The 14,875-nt window shown below is 45.5% G+C and overlaps 1 protein-coding gene across 1 annotated transcript in view; it reads right to left on the reverse strand.

The window, feature by feature from the left end:
• NBN (nibrin) overlaps positions 1 to 14,875 on the reverse strand; it is a 45,335-nt gene that overhangs the window by 20,264 nt on the left and 10,196 nt on the right. Inside the window, exons 4-8 of the mRNA XM_054985420.1 lie at positions 9,561 to 9,720; positions 8,017 to 8,120; positions 4,053 to 4,170; positions 3,259 to 3,449; positions 3,020 to 3,117 (exon numbers count right to left, since the gene is read on the reverse strand). Of these exons, the coding sequence (XP_054841395.1) occupies positions 3,020 to 3,117; positions 3,259 to 3,449; positions 4,053 to 4,170; positions 8,017 to 8,120; positions 9,561 to 9,720 (671 nt within the window). The remainder of the gene's footprint in view (positions 1 to 3,019; positions 3,118 to 3,258; positions 3,450 to 4,052; positions 4,171 to 8,016; positions 8,121 to 9,560; positions 9,721 to 14,875) is intronic.

Genomic DNA, 14,875 nt, shown 5'->3' on the forward strand with positions numbered 1-14,875 from the left:
ATTTATTCAAGAACAATTATGAAAAGCTATGGCAACAAATAGACAGAGACTTAATTAAATGGAATAAGTTGACTCTGTCGTGGTTGGGAAGAATAGCAGTAATTAAAATGAATGTATTACCACGGATTATGTTTTTACTGCAAACAATACCAATAATAAGAGACAAACAATTTGACAAGTGGCAAAGGAAGATATTGGACTTTGTATGGGCAGAGAAGAAGCCCCGAGTGAAGATGAAAGTGTTATGTGATGACAAAGAAAGAGGGGGACTACAATTACCAAATATAAGACTATACCATGAAGCAATATGTCTGGTGTGGCTCAGGGAATGGATGCTGTTAGAAAATCCTAAACTCTTAACACTTGAAGGATACAAGAAACTCTTTGGTTAGCATGCGTACTTATGGTATGATAAAATTAAAGTGGACTCTATGTTTCTGCATCATTACATTAGACGAAGCCTATACACGGTCTGCAAAAATATAAAAAAATATTTAGACGAAGGTATCCCGACGTGGGTGGTGCCTTTGGAAGTTATTGACCCGAGAACAATTTACAACAGAGAGGAATGTTTGCCATATAAGGAGGTGTTGAAAATGGAGCAAAATATGATTAAGCTTAAAACAGGAGACGAACTATCCTCCCACTATGGATGGTTCCAATACAGACAGATTAAAGGCCTATATGACATGGATCGTTCAAAATCGGGATTTAAATGGAAAAATTCTGAATTGGAAGAAAGTATACTACAAGAAGGCAAGAAAATGATTTCTAAAGTTTACAAGATTTTGTTAATATGGTATACAGAAGAAGAAACTGTTAAAGTCCAGATGGTGAAATGGGCTATAAATTGCAATAGAGACATAACAATGGAGGCATGGGAACACTTGTGGAAAAATACATTGAAGATATTGACTTGTACCAGTATCAAAGAAAATGTCTATAAAATGATATATAGATGGTACCTAACGCCGAAGAAAATAGCATATGGGAACAACAAAATGTCAGACAAGTGTTAGAAATGTAAAAACCATGAAGGTTCATTATATCATATGTGGTGGACCTGTGAGGTAGCAAAGCAGTTCTGGGGAGATATTACAGAAGCTATGACTGAAATTTTACAAATCCCAATAAATAAGAACCCAGAACTACTGTTGTTAAACTTGAAATTAGAAGAGATTCCCAGGCAACAAAGAACTTTATTATTCTATATGACAACAGCAGCAAGAATTTTATATGCTCAGAAATGGAAGACGCAAGAAGTACCATCTATTGAAAACTGGATACAAAAATTGCTGTACATGGCGGAAATGGACAAAATGACGAGAAACTTGAGAGAACAGAATCCAGAAGAATTTTTTAATAACTGGGGGAAGTTAAAACAGTATTTGGAAAAGAAATGGGACGTAAAGGGAGAATTATGGTTGTTAGATAACTATTAAGCTTACAGAAAGGAAGAGATACTGATCTTTACAAAAGAAGAGGGGAGATAAATTAGAAATATAATGTAATTGATAGTTTGATGTTAGGTTTTGCTTAATTCAATATATATTATCTATCTCAGTAGCGTATTAAGACAGTTAAGAATAGAAAAGGAGATATAAGTAGTAGGTTTAGACAGCGGGTTGGAAAACTGTTGGAAGTCTTAGATTAAGAGGGGGGGAAGGGTGGGAGAATATGGAAATGAGGGTTTCAATTGAAAATCTGTAATATTAATCTTTACTCACCCAATAAAAATTTCTTTAAAAAAAATAAAAAAGAAACCCGAATGGAAGCCCAGCTTTCCTTGATCAGCAGGGCTTCCTTCCAACCACGGAGCAGCAAAGCAGTCACAAGTTGGGAGAAGACACCCAGGGGAGGGAGGGGGAAGGGGGTGTTCTGTAGCCATGGGTACTCCAATCTCATCCCTGCAAACCCTGATAGGCAGCTCTGACGGCCAAACACAGACCTCCTGGGTAAATGAATGGGACCTGAGGTGAGGCGGCTCGTCGCCACCTCCCCGTGCCCGCCAGGCCCAGCGGCCGCTGCCACCACACACCTGGGAATAGCAGTGCAGCCCGCATTGGCCTCCACGATCCACAGCTTGAGAACAGGAGATGATAGGTGTGGATCGTTAATTCGGGATCGTCACCGGCGCCGATCCACGATCAGCTGGATCATTAATTTTTTTTGGATCGTGCCCATCTCTATTCTCCAACAGCAGGAGCAGAGCCAGTAAACTTCACTTCAGCACTAGCCAGTTTGCCATTACTCCCAAAGCAAATTAGGGTTTGTGCTTTCCCTCCAAATCAAGACTGCAGGTTAGTTTCAAACTGCAGCATTAATTATAGCCATCATGTATACAGTGCATTTCAAATGTTTAGGCTCTGTGGGTGCAAGGAGCACAACCTGCAGAGCCCCCTCCCCACTGTAACCCCAAAAGCTGATCCTGGGGGAGGAACAGTTTGAAATTTGGAGCTGCAGTAAGATGTGCAAGGTGAAGAAATCAGCTCAGTGAGCAGATGTCCTCAAATTATGGGACACTGCTCCAGATCCAAGCCTCTAAAGTTTTCTCATAATTCTTGCTCCAACCATTATAACAATATATAAAATGCAGTCAACATTATACTCACACTGCTTGTTTATCATGAATCTCGTACATTCATGACAGAGGTAAAATTAGAACAGGGGATTTTTCTGTTTAAACTTAAGTATAAGCCACTAACACAGCATTACCCCTTTCATTATTGGGGTGGGTGGGACAAACAGCGTAGCAAATGGGGTGGGGGGAATTAAAAGACTAATAGTACCTTGCTAAGCAGACTTATACCATTCTTAGACAGGAGCAACCCTGCTTTGGATGGCATTGCAAGTACTTGATATCCTCAAGCAAAAGATAAAACCTTAGCACTAATTTCAGTTTGTACTATTCCATAAGATAGCAACTCCAAATCATGTGCCATTTGCAACCTGATGAATCCAGTTCATTATAGTAGGGGAAAAAAGGTTTTAAAAAGGGATAGATAAGTTTTAAATTTACCTGGATCAAGAGAAGCTTGAGGATTACAGTACCTTTCTGTGGAAGCAAAGATAACTGCTAAACCAATTTCTGCCTCTGAAATTGTCCTATATTTTTTCCTATTGGAAGCAAAACATAAACATTCCAAGTAAGCTACAGGAAAGGGACAAACTGCCAAGAAAAATGCATATGATTTGTTGTAATTTAAAAAATGGACCACAATTATGAAAACATTAGCAGTGAAGTGAAATAAGCCTCGCCTTTCGAAGACCGTTGTGATTGTAGCAGCCCATTTCCTCTCCAAGTCAGAAGCTGATGCTTGAGAGCCTGTGAGTCCGACATCAATAACACAAATGTGAGGAGCTACTAAATCAGTAGCATCTTCTGCTCCTTCCGTCATCAGTTTTGTTTCCCCTCCTCCAAGTGTGATGGCTGGACTCAGTTTTGCATGCTAAAAATCAAATACAAAATCTGTCCACACGATAGAACACAGATTCCATCTTTTTAAAAACACAAACTTTTCAGAATTTTAGAAGTGGATGAGAATTCTTCAGCAAGCATAACATTATACAGAGAGAACATCGCAAGAGCAACCAATTATTTCTAATTATTTTCTTCTATCACTGCTTTATCACAGTGAAATCTCTACACAAAGGAAACCTGGGATTTGTCTTCTTTTACCAATATTGGGGAAAGAATGTGGTATAAATGTGGGCCAATGAGCTTCCGCACTGCAAAAGGTCAAGGCTGGGCGAGCCATATACTCTCAGCCTAACCTACCTCACATGGTTGTTGGTGAGGATAAAATAGAGGAGAGGAGAATTATGTAAGCCACCTTGGATTCCCATTGGGGGAAAAGTGGAGTATAAATAAAATAAATAAAAAAAGATCATTCAGACCTTTGTGGAATGCAAGAACCCCCTTTCCCTTAGAATATGAATGCTGTATCCATGCAGCTGCCTGACAAGGTATCAAGTTTTCTATTTTTCTTCTTCTGAAGAAATTCACTTTACAAAAGTGTCAAGAAAGGGGCAGTAAATGCAGAACCAGTTACCTGCTTAGCAGACAGAAACACAAATTTCTTCCCTCTGAAGATTACTCTTCTTTCAGGATGCACAGCCAGATCAATTTTTTCATTCCTAATAGTTGGCTCATTAACTGGAGGATGAAAACTACAAACAGAGTAAATGGCTGTGAAAATATAATTTGTATTTTATGGTGCTGTTAATTACAGTTAATATCTACATTGTTTAAAAGAAAATTCTTGGAAAACAGTGTAAGCGAAGTATTGGTTGAGTAGACTCTATTGTAAGTACACTGAAAACTGAAAAGTTGAGAGAAAGGAGATGAATTCTCCCTTATTTCTCTTAAAGTTTGGATATTATATCTTGTACTCTGTACCCAATACCTACATTTTGGATTTTTATCTTTGTTTTACTAGATTGTCACTGTAAAATCCTAAGGTCTGTGGTTCTTGTACGCATACCTTCACAACAGAGCTCAGTCCCATGGGGTACATGTGCACCAAAGGAACCAGCATTACTAAATGTCAGCTCTGTGAACTGCTTAAAGCATGTGCCATCTGTACATAGACTGAAAACAGAGTTCTGATCGCCCCGTTTCCCTCTCCTGACAAAATTTGTATCCTATGGCACATCAAGCATTAATGCATACAAGAACAAAAAGCACTTCCAACCTTGCTATACAGTGCCTCTCCCTTTTAGTGGTTAAGTGGTCAGACTGCAAATCAGAACTCTGCTGATACAAATCCAACTACTGCTATGAGATGAGTGGGCAGCCTTGGGTAAGACTCTCCTCTCAGCCCCAGCTCCCCAGCATACTGTGTGGATAATAATAATGCTGACTTTGTTCACCGCTCTGAGTGGGGCACTATCTGTCTAGACGAGCAGTACATCAACACAGTTATTATTACCACTACATGTTGCAGATGACTTCAGCAAGCATTGACAACTACTCTGCTCCATGAGAATCTATATTATTAAGCATCTAAAGATTTGATACCGCAAGCCTCGTTTTCATATGGCCTCCCCTACTGTGTCTAATAAATCAAATGTTTGCAGAAAGACATTTCTGTTTGCTCAGTAGACAGAAGCGATTTTCACCAATTCCTCCCTTCCCACTGACCCACACCACACTTGGTACCCCAACCCTCTCCCAATCTCAGGAGTGGCTTTTCAGGGTGCACAAGGGTGATAACAGAAAAGATCTATTCTACAAGCAGAGCTCTACATGCAATTCTACAAATACAATCCCTTGCCAAAAATCAGCTACTTTAAATTTAACAATTAAAGTTTTAAAATTAAAGGTTATACAGCATAGCTCCGTTACCAAACTGGCTCTCGAGATAACAAAAATTGCTATTTTAATTGCAGAATGAAAGTCATAAACTCTACTTAAGAAAATTTAAGAAGCTGAATTATTTCTGTGGATGAGAAAAATTTATTGTAATGTTTTGCATCTACATAGTTTAGATTTTATTTCTGCTGGTTAATGAGGTTTTTAAATATTTGTTAATGTAGGTTTAAACATAGGCCTCTGTGAAAAGGAGGAGGGAATAGAGGGCGAATGGAGTTCAGTGTGATTGGACAATAGCCGTACTCCAGGGAGCGAAGTGAACTGCAGTATCTAGTTAGAGAGCTCAGGGAAGAGACAGGGTTGCCAGGCCCCTTTACCCTCCTGATGGAAGGGAGGTATCTTACACTTACCTTGCTGGTCTTCTCTAACACGCACAAAGCACACACATGCTCCCGGCAAGTGCATTGTTGTCACTTCCAGAAGTGATATCATTGTGCCGGGCAGCAGGCATGCTCCCGCGCTTCCCAAAAATGGCCCACGAGGGGCAGCAGCATGCCTGCCGCTGGTCACGATAACTTCATTTGAGGAAGTGACGTCGATACGCCCTTGGGGAGCACGCCTGCTGCATGCTAGCCTGGGACTTTTTTTGAGTCTCAGGCCCATTCCCAGGGGGCTTCCCCCCCCGCTGGCTAGGTGCGCGGCAGTGGGGGGCAGAGGCTGGGAGCAGGGGATCTCCCTTCCCCACCAGGGGACTGACAGCTCTAGGAAAAGATTTTCAGTCAGTCTTTGTGTGTCTAAGAAAAAGGATTCTGGTTAAATCAGGCAAACTCTGTGGAAGCCTAAGTGACTAATTCTTTCAAACCCAGGCAAACTCTGTGCTCTTGGATCAATCTGTGTATCTGAGAGAAATATTATTTTCTCTAGGTCAGGCAAGCTGTGTGGGAAGGCCTGAGTGACTGTGTGTGTATTAAAGTTTATTCTGTTAGAGAAGATCTGTGTGAAAATTAGTCTGTGTGACTGTGAATATAACTTTAAGAAGAGATAATTATCTTTGAAATGACAAGCCTAAGAACTATTCTGAAACCAATACACTTACAAAAAGTCAGCAACCATCATCATGTTTATGGATTCATAAATAAATTCTAGTGTTGTTTAAGAAAAAAAGATTCCCCCTACAACCATCCTGACTGTTCTGTCAAGCTACCATCTATGAAGTATTTTTCTGGTTTACATGTAAATACAGTTACAAAGTCCAGTCCCAAGACTTATTTATGTATATTTGTCCTTTCTTATTTTGTAGGTTGCCTTTGCAGAACAAACAGACTTCTTCAGCATGAAGTCTGAAGCGGCCTTTCCTTTTCCTCCGAAAGGGTGAAACAGAGGCGGCACTTCAAAGAAGTTGACAATAGGCTATGAGCTTTGCCGGCCCAGTCTCTTTCAGCTTGTTTTGAGACAAGTCTTCCTCTGGCCAGTATCTAATTCCTTCCAGTAAACTTATTTTGGATTCAGTCTCCAGTGTAATCATTGCACTGGAGACTGAATCCAAAAAAAGTTTACTGGAAGGAATTAGATACTGGCCAGAGGAAGACTTGTCTCAAAACAAGCTGAAAGAGACTGGGCCGGCAAAGCTCATAGCCTATTGTCAACTTCTTTGAAGTGTCGCCTCTGTTTCACCCTTTCGGAGGAAAAGGAAAGGCCGCTTCAGACTTCATGCCGAAGAACTCTGTTTGTTTTGCAAAGGCAACCTACAAAATAAGAAAGGACAAATATACATAAATAAGTCTTGGGACTGAACTTTGTAACTGTATTTACATGTAACCCATAATGATACTTTGTATATGTTGATTGTGATGCATGACTAATATTATAAGTCATATACACGGCATAGGGTGTTTGATTATAACCCCATTTTCTGCCTCCTTGAGCTTAGGCTCTTTAATTCCTGGTTTCTGTTCCTTAGGAGGCTTCCCTCCTTCGCTTGGGTAAGCTACCATCTATAACAAGCCTTCTCATATTATCAATTAAACCGAGGAGGTCTAAGGTGCCTTTGGTGGCAGCAAAAACTTTTGAGGGAGTCAGGGAGGCAGCAATATACAGATCACACAAAAACAATAGGGAAGGTGTTCAAGGTAAAAGCCTTGGTAAAGTAGAGAACATATGAAGTTTTGGTTGTGACCAGAGCCCTCCTTAAGCATAAGTTTTAAGTAACATAAAGAGGAGCTGGTCCAAAGGTAATGCTTTAAAAAAACAAGCAAAATTATTACACTGATAATGAGTGATCTCAAAATCTAAAGTTGAGCAGTATTGGGCAGAACGCTCTCTTACTGGACTTAGCACTAATTATTTTATTTCTTCCAAAAGCTACAAAACTGTTTTGTTACTGCATCTATTCTCAAAAGAGAGCACATGTTTCACTTTGAAAAAGTTACCATAGAGATAGCTATAGCAACCCCAAAGTGAAGGAAATACAGGTCTCATAACATCTGAGAATATCTGCATTTACCTAGAAGCATACATAGCCACAGCTCAGTGGTACACATTTTACAGAGAAGATCAAATATAATTATATTATGCTCAATATAATACTAAAATAAGGGAGAGAAGGTTTTAAAGTTTTAGTAAGTGTTACACAACAGAACCACCACCCAAATTATAATTATTATATCATGTAAAATATAGGATATATATTAACAGCATATTACCTTTCTGGCTTGGGCAACTGTTGTTTGGCCTGAATAGCTTTGATTATTTCAGCAAAATATTCTGGCTTTGTAATTGGCCGACCACAAATCAGTGCACATATTGTCTAAATATAAAGCAGAAAAAGATCACTATAATTCCCGTTTGATCTTATTTCATCTCCTCATCCATAGTATACACCCTCTCTTCTCTGCCCATTCACTGGCTGAGACTATCCAAAGGCTTAACCAGTTTCAGGTGCCAGTGGACCCTAGTATTTTCAGCAGTATCTACTGGCAATCCTCAGTAGAAGTACAATGCTTGTTTGTCATTTTACATTAGAATATATTGTTCTGTATTGCATTAAAATGCATAGATATTTTTTATCACTGCTTATTTATATGTTAACTTTACACCATTCAATAGTAGGAGTTATTTTCTTAATTGCTGTTTTCTATACAATTGCCAATACTGAATTAAATGGAGTTTTTAAAGCAGTAATGGAATGATCAGAAACAGGGGAGAAGTTAGGCTAGGGATAGGGTTTTTTTGTTGTGGTGATGACAGCCAGGGCTATCCCTACATTTATTCATATACAAAACTTTTGTCATAGCTTTAATAAAATTATGACAAGAGGTTAGGATTAAGGTTTTATGGCAGCAATAATTAGAAAACATGATCATTAAAATATGAAACTCTGAAGGCTGAAAAATGAGTCTGGCTCCTAAATTTTGGGGCTCACTTCTAGACCAAAGAAAAATTGTCAAATCCTGGGATATCCTATTCACAATATTGCCTGCGGATACCATTCTTACAACATGATTGCGTCTTCAATCATTTTCTGCTGAATTCTCCAATATTATAGTAGACACTTACAATGGGTAATGTTCAAACTCATTACTACTCCTATGATCCCCATAAATCCCTGCCCACTTTTTGCCTCTCCCATCCCCTCCCAATCCCTTCCTCCCATGTTCTACAATTTTCTTTCACATTGACTTAATACAATGCGACTTCCCACCTCCTTGCTTCATTATTTATGGAGATTTAAGGCCTATATCCCTGAGATCTTAACACTTCCTTGATTATCTTTCCACCTATTAAACCCCTAAACTTATATACTGTGCTCTAATAGAGAGAATCTATATACAGATCTCTGTTCCATATGCACAACCACATCATGGCATTCTTGTAATATGCTATTTTTTCTATGTGAATAGTAAAATTGTTGAAATACTAGACCAACTGCTTCCTTGTTGAACACAAAATTTTGCCACTTTAAATTTTTGCTAAGACATCTTTTCCTAAACAGATTCCAAACCTGATGTCTCTGAGAGTGATACAATATTCTTGGATTGGTAGTGCCTGCTGATAGGAAGCCTCTCTGCATTCAACCATGCAAGTGGATAAATGAAACAAAACAAAACACAAAACGGATGTATAGGTCTACAAACCATTTTGTTGTAACTAACATCTCAAAGGCTCTAAAATTTCCACGGTTACCTTCTTGGAAAAATCTGTATTATACTTTTATATCTAAAGAACATATAAACCCCACATACATTACCTTCACAGTAACTTTGACTGAGACCATGGCAAGATGAGTACAGTCTTCTTTCCACTCACTCACTACATGGCCTCCCAGCTGCAGAATATTTTGATTTAAAACACTTTTCTGTGAAACATCCAAGCACGAAGAGCACACAACCATGGGTTCATATTCTACTCTGAAAAGGACAATCATGATCAACATGAATGTTCAAACAAAGCAATCTTAGATGGAGTTTTCAGACACAGTGATTCTTAACATGGCACCAAGAATATTCCCCTTCCCTCATCCCCAATATAAAGATACCACACAAGGTACATGGGTTCAACTGGGATTTTATTCATTAACAGCTGACCTGAGCCTTAAAGATTCCCCCATCATTGCGGGGACCCTAATTTATTTATTTATACCATTTCATCTTCGTTCTTCTGTGCCTCCACACATGGGACTGCGCAGGCGCAGGCCAGCCGCCGGAGAATTTTCTAGAGCTTCCATGGCTCCGAAGGGGCCGTTTGTCGCGCGCCTCAGCGACCGTTTTCCCGCCCAAACGGTCACGTGATCCTCCAGCGACCAACGGCCCCTTCCCTCAGTTCTCTTCTTGCCGCCGCTTGGAGAGAACGTGAGCTTCGTTGCTCTGTGCTTTTGTGCTTCGTACTTTACTCTAACTGATTGCTTGGCTTTTGACTTCGGACTTCGTGACCTCGACTATTCTTTGGATCTCGCTTTGGACTTTGTTGTGGACTCGGTAATTTGACTCGGACTGTTTTTGACCTTCCTTTCGCGTGCCCCTGAAGATGGCCTCTACGGCTCTCTTCAAGCATTGCCTAAAATGCCACACTAAAATGGCCAAATCCGATGGCCATGATTTGTGCCTTTTTTGCTTGGGGGAGACCCACAATGTCTCGGCCTGTAGGATCTGCCAGGGTTTCACCAGCAAGGCCCGGCAGGATCGCAAGGCCCGGCTAAATTCCTCGCTGTGGCAGAAGGTCATGTCGGAGGGAACCCCGTTACGTCCGTCCAAGGCCGGCCCTAGCCCCTCTGCCGAACGGCAATCAAGAGCTGGCTCAGTGGCCTCCGCGAGGTCGGGGTCGAAACCGCTTCCCCCGGTTGCCTCAGCGTCGAGAGCGGCCTCTCCAGCGCAGGGACCGGTGCGGCCGCCCCGTAGCGCGTCATCTACCAGGTCGGATCCGAGACCAGCTTCGGAACCGAGGGTCCTGGTACCGAGTCCCCGGTCGGAACCGACGACCGGTTCGATCCCGATCAAGGCGAAGAGGTCGAAGCCGAGGTCCCCTTCGAAGGCGAGGAGCGCGTCGGTTCCGAGGTCTTCTTCGGAACCAGCGAAGAAGAAGAAGAAGACCAAGCATCACCGGTCGCCGCGTCCCGCTCCTCAGGAGGAGGTCATCGTGCTGCCTCACACGCCTTCCCCTCATCTGGGCTCCCCGGAGCCAGAAGACATCTCCGTGCCGGTGCCGGATCCGATGGCCTTCGAGACGGTGCCCGCAGAATTCTCGTCGGGGCCGGAGCCGAGCCCGCGCCGTCGGAGCCGACCATCGCCTGCTCTTCGGTCGCCGAGGCTGGAACCGAGCCCGTCTCCTCGTCGGAGCCGTCCTTCCCCTGCCCGTCCATCTCCACCAGCTGCCGGTCGTGAGCGACGTCGGTCTGGGGACAGTGTCCGATCGGCCCGGTCCACTGCGTCCCAACATCGACAGGCCTCCTACCTCCCCTCGCCATACCGTTGCCAGTGGGAGGGGGCACCTGCGGGCTTCTCCGTGTCGGAACCGAGGCCTTCGACATCGAGGTCGGCGTGGGCTCCCCCTCCGCTCCCGGTTCCGGAATCCCAGCTCGGTTCCGATGAGGAGGATGTGGGGAGCTTTGGCGGCTACCAGTCGGAGTCCTGGTCCGAACCATCGCCGGCTGAGGAGCTAGTGCCATCGGCGGACTCGCCATTCGAGGACCTCCGCATCTACGCCGACCAGATGGCTAGGATGGCCAAGGCTCTCAAGATGGACATCTCTTCGGCAGTTCCCCAGACCAAGGACAAGCTCCTCAAACGTATTTACGGGGACAATCCGGCGTACGTTGGCTTCCCCATGCTCGAGGGTATTGAGGAGATAGTGGAGAAGGTGTGGCAGGTGCCCTGTGATCAACCTCCAACATCCAAGCGCATCGAGCAGCTTTACAAGATCAAGCAGGGCACCTGGCCGGCGTTGGTGAAGCACCCTCCACCTTCCTCCTTGGTCACAGAGGAGTTCAACCCCCGACGATCGGGTCACTCCTCGGTGCCTGCCGATAAAGAGGGCAAGAAGCTGGATGCCATGGGCAGGCGCCAGTACATCGTCGCTTCGCTGGGTCTGAGGATCGCCAACTACCAGACCATCATGGCAGGGTACCAATTGTACCTCTGGGAGAAGTTGGCATCCTACACTCGAGACCTCCCACCTGAGCAGAAGGCTGTCGTCTCCCTGTTGCAGACAGAGGCTGTCCGGCTGTCTAAACAGCAAATGAATGCTGGGAGTCACGCTGCCGACACTGCTGCTCGGGGAATGGCTTCGGCGGTGGTCCTCAGGCGCCACTCCTGGTTGCGGTCTACGGCCCTGTCCCAGGAGGTGCGTTCCAGGGTGGAGAGCATGCCCTTTGAAGGGGACTCGCTGTTCTCCAAATCGACCGACGAGACCCTGAAAAAGAAAAAAGAGGACAGGCAGACGGCGCGGTCCTTGGGGCTGGCTCCTGCGGACAAGCCCTCCTCCAGGCCACGGTACGCTCCCCGGTCCGGCCCTTACCACTACCAGGGCAGATACCAACAGCAGCGGCCGGGCTATCAACAGTATCCTGCTTACCAGCAGCGGCCTTACCCTCCCGCACAACAGCAGAGGAGGCGTCGGCCCTTCAAGCCTCGTCCGGCACAGCAACCGGCCCAGCAGAAGGATCAGCAGGGCGCTGGGAGGCAGTACTGACGGGTCACGCCAGCCGTATCCCCGAACTTTTCGGACAGACTGAGTCCACTCCTCTCTGAGTGGGAGTCAATAACATCTGACTCATGGGTCTTAACTATTGTTGAACTGGGATACGGGCTGGAGTTTGTTGAGCTGCCTAGATGCAGCTCACCCCTGACAGCTGTCAATAACACTATGGCCGAGCTGGATGCGGAGATCGTGTCGCTCTTGGCCAAGGGTGCTGTGGAAGAATTGCCCTATGAGGACTCTGTAAAGGGTTTCTTCTCTAGGTTCTTCCTGGTCCCTAAGAAGGATGGGGGCTTACGTCCCATTTTAGATCTGAGGGGCCTTAATGCCTTCCTCAAGGTGACCAAATTCAAAATGGTTACGTTGGCGGCTGTGATCGCCTTGCTGAAACAGGGAGATTGGTTTGCGGTTCTTGACTTAAAAGACGCATACTTTCACGTGGGCATACGAAAGGAGCACAGGAAATACCTGAGCTTTGTTTACCGGCAAAGGGTTTTCCGGTATAAGGTGCTCCCCTTTGGCCTGTCCACTGCCCCACGAGTGTTCACTAAATGTGTGGCCCCTGTGGTTTCCTTCCTACGGGAAGAAGGCTGTACCATCTTTCCGTACCTCGATGACTGGCTCATCGTGGCTGCATCGGAGTCTAGGCTGGTGCAGGACATCGGCTTGGTACTTAGCACTTGCCAACGCCTGGGGCTCCTGGTGAACTTGGAGAAATCCAAGCTGGTGCCCAACTGCAAGGTGTCCTACATTGGTGCACTTTTAGACTCTGTGGAGGGTAAGGCCCTGCTCCCCTTGGAGAGGGCTCGGTCCCTAAGGGGTCTAGTGTCCATGTTTAAAAGGAACCGGTTCCAGTCTGTGCGCACTATCCAGTGCTTACTAGGGCATATGGCAGCGGCCACCTCTGTGGTGCCTTTCGCTAGGCTGCGTATGCGCCCTCTCCAGAACTGGTTTGTGCGGAGGTACGATGCTCTACTGCACCCTCCGTCCCTCAAATTCTCTATCCCGAGGGTCATCCTCTCCTCCTTGGACTGGTGGCTGTCTGATGACAACTTGTTTAGAGGGACCCCTTTTGGGTATCAACACCATGACATCACGGTTACCACTGATGCCTCTCTGTTGGGATGGGGGGCTTACTGTGGTGATGTGTCTGTGCAAGATGTCTGGTCTGACAGGGAAAAGACCCTCCATATCAATGTGCTTGAACTAAGGGCCATTCGTTTCGCACTTGTGTCTCTTACAGCACTGCTGAGAAATCGTCAGGTCTTGGTGCAGACGGACAACACGACTGCCATGTACTACGTGAATCAGCAGGGGGGCACAGTGTCCATGGCCCTGTGCCGGGAAGCCACACTTACTTGGCAGTGGGCTATCAAGAACGGCGTGTCGCTCCGTGCTATACACGTGGCTGGGTCAGACAATGCGCGGGCAGATGCCCTCAGCAGGGTCCCTTTGCTGGACCACGAGTGGGAACTGAACGGAGAGTGCGTTGGGCCGATCTTCCGGATGTGGGGTCATCCAGTGATAGACGTGTTCGCCACTGCGGCGACCACCAAGGCCCACACGTTCTGTTCCAGGGCAGGGAGCGACCCCCTCTCTATTGGGGATGCCTTCCAGTTTACGTGGACGCAGGGCTTGCACTACATGTTTCCTCCGTTCCCCTTGATTCCCAGGGTCCTGTGCAAGATAGAGGAGGACGGGACGGACTGCATCCTGGTGGCCCCCTTCTGGCCATGGCAGGTTTGGTTCCCGAAGCTCCTGCGGATGTCCCAACGGACATATGTGAGTCTGCCCCCCCGGCAAGACCTTCTCCTAAACGGGAGCCTAGTCCACCACGATCCCAGGAAGCTGCACCTAACGGCTTGGCGGATCGTTCCTCCCCGATAGGCTTTACTGACGAGGTACAGAGGGTCCTCCTGAATGCTCGTCGGCCATCCACTAGGCGCGCTTATGCGGCCAAGTGGCGCAGGTTTGAGCTCTGGGCACTTGCCAGAGGAGTGGTGCCCGAAAGCAGTCCCTTGGGGGTTGTGTTCGAGTATTTGTGCCACTTGCGTGGCCTGGGCTTGAAGGTGTCCTCCCTCAAGGTACACTTGGCAGCGATATCAGCTGCTCACGCCCGAGTTGAGGGTGCTACAGTGTTTTCTCACCCACAATCCCGCCAGTTCCTTAAGGGCATGTACAATCTTTACCCACCTGTGTCGGCGCCAGTGCCTCAGTGGTCGCTGTCCTTGGTGCTCTCACGTCTCATGTTGCCTCCTTTTGAACCTATGGCTACATGCCCCTTGGATATGCTATCCTACAAGGTAGCATTCTTGGTGGCCGTCACATCGGCCAGAAGGGTCAGTGAGCTGTCTGCACTGCGGTCTGACCCTC

The sequence above is a fragment of the Eublepharis macularius genome, chromosome 7 (genome assembly GCF_028583425.1).
Source record: "Eublepharis macularius isolate TG4126 chromosome 7, MPM_Emac_v1.0, whole genome shotgun sequence".
Lineage (NCBI taxonomy): Eukaryota > Metazoa > Chordata > Lepidosauria > Squamata > Eublepharidae > Eublepharis > Eublepharis macularius.